Source organism: Pyrus communis, chromosome 13, assembly GCF_963583255.1.
Source record: "Pyrus communis chromosome 13, drPyrComm1.1, whole genome shotgun sequence".
Classification (NCBI taxonomy): Eukaryota; Viridiplantae; Streptophyta; class Magnoliopsida; order Rosales; family Rosaceae; genus Pyrus; species Pyrus communis.
Window position 1 is genome coordinate 21028619 of NC_084815.1, and position 8336 is coordinate 21036954.

Here is an 8336-nt window from a genome sequence, read left to right on the forward strand (position 1 = left end):
CAAGAATACATTATCATCAATGTGTACTCAAATATTGAAATTGGTTACAATACGTACATGTACAATTATTTTTAAATATATGTATTTAATATATTACTAACTATCTGACCGTTGAAATGGTGATTTGATTAATACTTGTAAACTTAAAAAATATCCCATGTTTTTCACAAAAAAAAAAAAAAAAAAAAAAAAAAAAAAATCCCATGTATCCAAATATTTCATTATTTTGTCCTCCAAACGCAGCGTTTCACACCAGCAGTGGACTCTTCTGGCAACAAACGACACTTTTAGCTGAAAACCCAATTCCGAAAACTTTCTCCAATTTCCTCATCGGTTTCTCACTCAGTTTCGTAAAGCTCTTTGGCAATGGAAGCTCTGGGATTTCCTTCTCTCAACACCCTCAGCATTTTGTGCTCAAGTTCTCAGAAACGAAAAGCCACCAAACCACCATGTCAAAGAACACATTTTTCAAGCATTTCACCTCCCTCTTCCCTAAAACTCACACCCTCTTACAGAAGTTACCATTTTGTATGTAAATTCTCCACTTTTTTCATGTTGTAATTATTGGGTTTGTTCTATTTTAATGCTTTTTAGTGTTTTCTAATGTGGGTTGTTCTTGTTCTTGATGTTGATCAGCAGAGGAGTGCCACTCGTATGCAGGGTGACAGTGAAGATTACGAGTTGAAGCAAATGAGGGATATGGCTGCTGCCAAAAAGAGATGGGAAGCTCTGGTATGTTGCTCGATTCCTAAGAAATTCGAAGACCGAAAAAACAAAACGATTTTTTATGTAAATGTGTTTAAGTGAGCTACTTAATGGGAATTTGAGAGAAGAAAGTAACATTCTTTTAGTTCTGTTTTTGGAGGTTGTATGATTTGTTCTGCATATGCTAAGTTTGAACTTACTGGGACTTGTTGATTTTATTGTCTATTTGAGCGATAGTCTGCACAGAAGTAATCTAAACTACGGGAGAGGGATTTGAACTTGGGATTTGTAACTTTATTGAGTCATTAGGATATGTTAAAATGTGTTACATTTGGAGTTTTAACCGGTTAGTAGAGGTTAGGGAAGGAAAGGTTAAAGCTTTAACACCAAAGGAAGCTGAGTATGCGATTCAGCTATCTAACAAAACCCTTCTCGATGTGTTTTTTCTTCTCTGAAGTATTCTGTGTTATTATGCTTGAATTACCCTCTTCTTTCCCCTATTTTATAGGCATGGGTTAAAGGCTCGATCTGGATTCCATTAATTGATGTCGGTCAACTTGGGCTACCCCAAAAATCTGCTAAGGTATCAATCTCTTCCTATCCTCACGAATGTAGCTTCTCTGGTTTTCGCTTTGATTTTTATGGAAGGTATGAGATTTCTTTAATTTTTTGTTTGGTTTATGATTTTTTTGTGGATTGGACCATCTGGGGGCTGTGGGTTTCTTGAAGCTCAGAAGCTTCGGATTTTATGGAACAAATGGGTCTCAGAAAAGCAGATTACACTGCAGTGGCAGCGTAGGACCTGGTGGGCCCGGATTTGGTATTGTTCTTACCTCTGTTTCTTCAAATTTTTAATTTCTTTTATATGTAATTTCTGTGCTTGCTGTTGAAATGAATATTCTGGTGGAAACTGTTGTTTTATATGAATTGGGGTTTTCACTAAATTAACAAAGATCAAATCTTTGTGGTTCTTTGTTGTTTATCTCAACCTTGCTTCACCTGCAGCCGGTTGAAGATGACGTGGTCCTGATCCTCGGTCGCTTCTGCGACAGTTCCGAACGACGGATTCAGTTGCCAAGCTCCGACGATTCTGTCTGTGGCAAAGAGAATTCAGGAAGAGTGGAAGATCCGGGAGAAAGATTTGCCAGGCAAGTTCTTCCGTTTTTTATTTTGAATTTCCTTTTAAATAACTGTTTTGAATTAATTGTAGTGAAGTTTTCACATACTTAGCCTATTCATTTTTATCAAATATTTTGCACTGACTATTTCATGATGCTGACTGCTGTAAGTAATTTGGTTTTGTACTGAAAGTTGGAGTTGAGAATATATGGAATATAGTTGTTGGATTGGTGCTTGTACTATAGAAACTTAGATGTGCTTACCCCCTTTTCGTTGACATCCACGGATACAATATTTGTTAGAGCTCATGAGACAAGAATGGATTGTGTGAGAGCTGTAATTGTTGGGGCGGAGGGTACTCCTTACCATGATGGTCTCTTCTTCTTTGATGTTTGCTTCCCCAGTGGCTATCCCAATGTACCACCAGTATGTGATAATTTTGAACGCCTAGAATTGATTTATATCTGTTTACATCTTTGGCCTCACTGGGAACTCCGTTATGCTGAATGTCTACTACCACTCTGGTGGCCTTCGATTTAATCCAAATTTGTACAAATGTGGAAAAGTATGCCTTATTCTTGGTTCTGGACAAACCAAATTGCATGTGTATTTGGTGGTTTTCTGCATTTTTTGCATCTTCATTTTCCTACTTTTGTGGTCTTTGTATTCATTTTACTGGAACAACCCTGCTTCTTTCTCATGGTCCTTAAACATGCGCAAGTTTGTATTTTTCTGATGGATTATACTATTGGGAACTTAGTTACTTTTTTTTATTTTTTATATTTGTTTGTTGGGTTTGTTGTTTTCGGAAAATTATTGAAACTCTGTATTCTGTTTATAGAGTGTTAAATAAGTATATGATTAATGGGTTGAATTTTGTTTTCGAAAGGACTGTTGCATGTTTTGTGTCAATTTGGCTGTGATAGTAAGATTACTTCATGGAACAGTGTAATTGTTGTGGCATGTGAATGTCGAATTTTTTCTTAATTTAATTTTGGAAAGAAATGTGTTTAACTGTAGAGCTATATGATGAAGTTAGCATCCTTATAGGTTGGGAACTCAATTAGTGCAACCATTAGTTGTGCACATGTCTGAATATTGGTGCTTTTTCAGGAAAAGGTGCTTTTTGTTTTCTGGAACCGTTTGGAGAGCACACGGCTTGAGGATCTCTGACCCAAGGTAAAAGGTAAAAGGGAAAAATCTCTGGCTTCCTTTACTGATGTAAGCTTGCTTGAAAGAGAGAAACAATAACCAAAAATTTATCTGAACAGAAACAAGAATTTTGAAGCCAATTACATTGGATTAAGAATTCCTTAGGAGACAACTTGCACTCGATCGACAGTTTTATTTATTTACCTCTGTTTTCTTGCTCAGAAAATATTATTTCCAGCCCTCAAAGCTTAACCAATTGAAATTTCTATTCGGTCAACAACCAACACATAATTCCAATAAAAAAGAAGTAGCGAGAAGCAGAATGTAACATAGAGACACATACATGTGAAACTTCATAGCTAGATTTTATTATTTATCATAACTCAGTACAGAAAAATCACAGACGCTGCCTTGATAGGTTTAGGGTTTTACCTGAGATAAGTTGCAGTGCACTCTCTGTGCTAAACGTTTTTGGATCCAAAGCAGTTGGGATGCTACGTTATAAAGATTTTTCCTTTAAATTTCTGGGTTCTTTTGTGATTTCATTTTATCTGAATTATTCGTTTAATGTTTCAGATGCACTACGTTGCAGACTATTATTCTCTTTTGGCTATAACAAGAAACTTGATTGTATTTGTTTTGGGATCTATAAAAGGATATTACATGGAACATATCTGGGCTGTTGATACCATACTTGGATTCTAAACTCTCCAAAGCTGCCTTCATCTGGGTTATTTTCTCAACATTCTCTTTTTCGTTTACGGTTGGTTTCGTATACCATTGCAAGTGTTAAATTTGTGATTTGTTGTTTATGTAGTGAAAAATAGGATGGTTTTATTTTTTTGTGAGACTTAAGAGGTTACCTTCTGCAAACGCATAAATGGACTTTTGAAGAAGGCTTTTGACCTCTCTATCCTCTACGATGCTGAAGTTGCCCTCATGATCATCTTCTCTCCCTCTGGCAGGGCCTGCCAATTTACAGGTCACGAGTATGTTTAATTAACAAATAACTCAACTAGCTAGCTAGGTTTGATGATTATCTTTTCAATTAATATATGGTTTTGCTAACGTGTGATACAGCATAAATAGGACCATTTCCCATGTATAGAGGTGAAGTAGGGTTGCCTGAAATCAAACAACTTAATTTTGTGTTCCAATATCACAAAGAATGGTGCAGGAATTTTGATATTTGGATAGATTTTATGAATTGTTCTAGAGCTAGAGGTTGAAATGATTTTATTCACTTTGACCTTTTCTAGAAGCTATTTGTTAATGGTTGTTAATTTGGCAAAATGAGTTTTTCATGCTACCATTTTGTTTAAATGTAGAAACAAAAACTAATATCCATGAAAAGAAAGATGAGTTACAAGGAAAGATGGGATATCCGTTTAAGCTTGATTGAAAGTTAGAGTGTAATGCTTGGTGATCGTCTATTGCTACAAGAGGAAATGAAAAAAAACTTTGATATTTGATTCTCCACATTGTCATTGCTGATTCGTCTATGAACATTTAAATTTTGGTTTGCCTTTATCAATCTTGAGTTCACTCTTTTCTATTTTTATTATATATTGTTTTCAATTATATAATTGCAGCTTTCAAAAGAGGAAGATGTGTATTTTTGTTTGGTGAGAGAGGGGGGAAGATAGTCAGAGAGGTGAATTATGTTGACAAATGGGATGGTGGATTATAATGTTGTATGAAATAGTGTGTTAGGATTTTGTATCATGTTGTGTGAGTTAATGTTTTCTGTTCTATGTTGTGAATGATTTTGCATTCGTTGCTGCCAGGTTTTTGTCCCAGTGTTTATACAATACTTTGTAATATTTAAATGTAAATAATTTCAAATTTTTACAGAAATGGGTATAATGTAGACATAATTATGTGAATTACTGAGTTTTCGAAAGAAAGTAATTTCGATTTTTTGATATTCGGGCGGGCAAAAGAAGTGGAATTGAAAAGCAGAAAGCTTTAGACAAAGCACCCAAGCTTCAGGTAATAATGGTGAATGTATTTTTGTGTAGAATTTGGATAAATTTTTTTGTTTTGTCAAATTACATTTTGCTGTGCTGCGTGGTGTAGAATCTTCCTAGAATCAATGCCTGAGATGACTGATAAAGGTTAAGGTGTTATTTGATTGTTTTATCTGTTTTTAATTGTTGGTGCAGAGCTTGACAAAATTGTAACCAAATGAGGAATATTTCATTTTCTTTATTTGTGTTTGTAATGATGTAATTCAGGTTCTGCTTATTGTGATTTTAAATTAAATGCCTTACTTCGTCTAAATCTTTTTGTGCCTTTGATTTGTTTACCAAAATCTCAGGAACTCATGATTTGAATGGGTTTGAGGGTTAGTTTCTAGGAATGTTCCATTGGTGTTCTTTTTCTTCTACACAGTACCAAAATCTCAAGTCCCCATTTGATCCTCGAGTACGACCCAATCATATTTGCTGTAATACAATCATATTCTTGAGGTTTGGATTTGTTTACTCTCATGCTTCTGCCCATTATATGTTTCTGTCCTATCAGATTTGCTCATGTTTTCGTTGTTAGAAAGAACATGCATGTTCTCTAAACTAAAATACACTTCTCAGATTGCTGTGATTATTAGATTGGATTATCCTTATTTGCCTTCATATAATGGTGGGTTTAACTTTTCAGGTGAAAGTTTTTACTCAACCTCATTACTTGCAAAATTTTGTTCAGTCAACATTCAATGCCCTGCCATCAGATCAAGTTAAAGGTACGAATTACTAAATCATACTATTTTCGTCACTTTTTATTCCTTGCTGAACACAATGGAGTGAATTGTCTTCATTTGCATTCTTGCATTTGAACTTAAGTATGTTCTTACCTGACATTTGTAAGCTTTTGATTAGTCATCAAATATGATACATTTTCTCCGTGTTTACAAACTTATGACATGCAATCGGTTTCTTTTTGGTTGGGTTGAAATGATATTGATTGTGCTGTTATAAAGCTTCTTTTTATAGTTAGGTTGTTAATAGATTCTTTTTTTTGGTTGGTCCGATATGTAATAGATGAGATTGTTTTGTTTGAATCAAAATTTGATCTTTTTTGTGTGAAATTATAATGGAATCGCAAAGTTTTCAGGTATCTCTTTTTTGTGTGAAATATGTGTGGATTGCATCTAGCTTTTGTTTCTTCTCCGTCTTATGCTGCATCTTTTTTGCTTTGAACATTAGTGCTTCAAAACTTAGCTGCTGAAACAAGAACGAAACACTTTTTATGTTTTTTTAGGTGGCTGGCCTGTAGGACATATATTTTACCATCTTAACTTCAAGGGCAATATATGTGTAAATGCATGTTGCTTCTGTTTCTCAGGGCAACAGAGCATTTTTTGCAACCACATCTTTTGTAATCAACTTAGTTGAATGTATATAAAAGTCAAGCTGCTTATCTTACCGACACCGTTCACTCATCTATTCCTTTTGTTCGTTCATGATTATGTTGAATTTTTTGCTGGTTAACTGTGTTTTATCATGTAGTTAAGACTGATGCATTCAAGTCCTGCAGAAATGTGCGAGCATATTTACTAGTCATTTCTAAGCCAATAGGAATATCAAAAGTTTTCCAACTTGTTGGCATTGCCTTGTAACTCCATTACTTGTGACAGAGATCTTGGATTCATTTCACAAGATTGTAGAAAAATTAGACATTGACGAATTTTATGAAACTCAGGACTTTTATTTTTGCTTGGATTTCAGATTTGTATACTCGTAAGTAGGTTTCAGTTTTCATGATCTTACAAATCTCCATATTTTGGCCTCCGAAGTAAATATCACCGACATCTCCACACGTCCAGCCTTCCAAACTAAAAATCGAACGTCTACTAATCCTGTTGTTTGATCAGATAAACTATTTGAAGGTGTACATAGTTATACCGTTGAGAACTCGTATCTTAAAACCGATTGTAACTTCGTTCATAATAGGCGGAGCAGTTACACTGTGATCCTTCTAATGTTACATCAAAGTCTGATTTCTGTTTCTCAGAAGACTGCTGGTTTAGACCTCATACAGAATTGCGATCTTCCTCTGCCAATGGAAGTCCTTACGCTGTAGGACAAAATTTTTGTGCCGAATAGGTTGCTGTTGTTCGGTAGAACACCTTTGAACTGTTACCATCCAATTCGGTTAATCATTTCCGAATAGTGATGTTTTTGTTTTGAGTTTTCTACCTCTTCGGCAAACATCTGCCGATAGTTCAAAAGTTCGGTTGGATAGTATCGAACTATTTGCATATCTCCTATTTACAGTCAAAATTCTAAAAGACGTTAGGCGCTAGTGGAGCGGTTGGCTGGCGCCTAGCGCCTAGACGGCCAAGCGGGGTCTAGGCGGACTAGGTGGATTTAAGTAGATTCATTATATTTCGTGTAAATAAATGTCGGTTTATACTTAAAATATATATAACTTTATCATAAACTACAAAATAAAATGACATTTATATTATGAAATATTGGAACATAATGAAAACATGGGGAACAAGTATATAATGTGTGTTAAATTAAATATTCAACACGTCTCTTACAATTTATTAAAAAAAATAAAATGCAAAATGAAGTTATCTATTTTCTGTGTAAATGAGTCGCAACTTAGGCGGATCTGGGCGGGCTAGGCGGGTGCAGGCACCCGCCTCAACAGGTATATGCACTCTTTCTTAATTTTCAAACGTCTAGGTATTAATCGGGATGATAATTAGCCACCTAACACCTAGACGGAGATTTTTAGAATAGTGTTTACAATAGTTGCAGGACGAGTAAAGTTTGAAAGATAACATTATCATCTACGTGAGCACACGTAACCTCAACCCACAAGAAACGAAAAATCACCGACAACTTTTTGCTATATTCTTTGAATAGCTATGGCAAATTTGAATCCACATACATGTCTCGAGTCAATTTTGTTTTTTTTTTTCTGTTTTTCCAGCACGTCAATTTAAAGAAACTTGGGAACATCAACAGGAATCTTCCTGCTTCACCATAGTTAAGATCAGGCCTGCAGATTCTTGTCAGATAAAGAAACAAACACTAATTTAACGTTTTATTTTCTTCAAGAGATAAGTCAGCTAGTCCGCCAGTTTTACTCTTCTTGGGGAGAAGACAACAAAAATTGGAGCGGTGCATGCATGCAAACAGTCACGATCTTACGTGTGTCCCTATCTTGGCTTATGTTATGAAACTTATCTTGCTTACTTTAAATTAATTCACGTGATTGTAAACGTGAATTTCCTGTGATCAATAACACAAGAACACGTATATAAAGTAATAAATTGGATTTCTTATGGATGCTTGGTGGTTCTTTACAAGTGTGGCGAAGAATGCAGAGAGCTTTCTAAATCTTCT

At 35.1% G+C, this 8336-nt stretch overlaps 1 protein-coding gene across 2 annotated transcripts; it reads left to right on the forward strand.

The window, feature by feature from the left end:
- The first annotated feature begins 278 nt into the window (after positions 1-278).
- LOC137712515 (rhodanese-like domain-containing protein 11, chloroplastic) lies at positions 279-5980 on the forward strand. 2 transcript variants are annotated; one of them, XM_068451590.1, is made up of 5 exons: positions 279-528; positions 637-732; positions 1214-1288; positions 1435-1525; positions 1711-1853. In XM_068451590.1, exons 1-5 carry the CDS (start codon positions 367-369, stop codon positions 1716-1718), a joined length of 432 nt encoding a protein of 143 aa, XP_068307691.1. In that variant the 5' UTR covers positions 279-366; the 3' UTR covers positions 1719-1853. The 2 variants fall into 2 exon arrangements, 1 of the variants encoding a protein (XP_068307691.1); XR_011065228.1 differs by lacking the exons at positions 279-528; positions 637-732; positions 1214-1288 and adding exons at positions 2938-3706; positions 3794-5980 and having other exon boundaries at positions 1303-1525.
- Positions 5981-8336: the final 2356 nt, after the last annotated feature.

What these genes read in the sequence shown, in the direction of transcription:
- LOC137712515 (XM_068451590.1), top strand. Translation starts at nt 367, where the DNA reads ATGGAAGCTCTGGGATTTCCTTCTCTCAACACCCTCAGCATTTTGTGC. An exon ending in CTTACAGAAGTTACCATTTT is followed by an intron (nt 529 to 636) that starts GTATGTAAATTC and finishes GATGTTGATCAG; the next exon opens with CAGAGGAGTGCCACTCGTAT. An exon ending in TACCCCAAAAATCTGCTAAG is followed by an intron (nt 1,289 to 1,434) that starts GTATCAATCTCT and finishes GGTTTCTTGAAG; the next exon opens with CTCAGAAGCTTCGGATTTTA.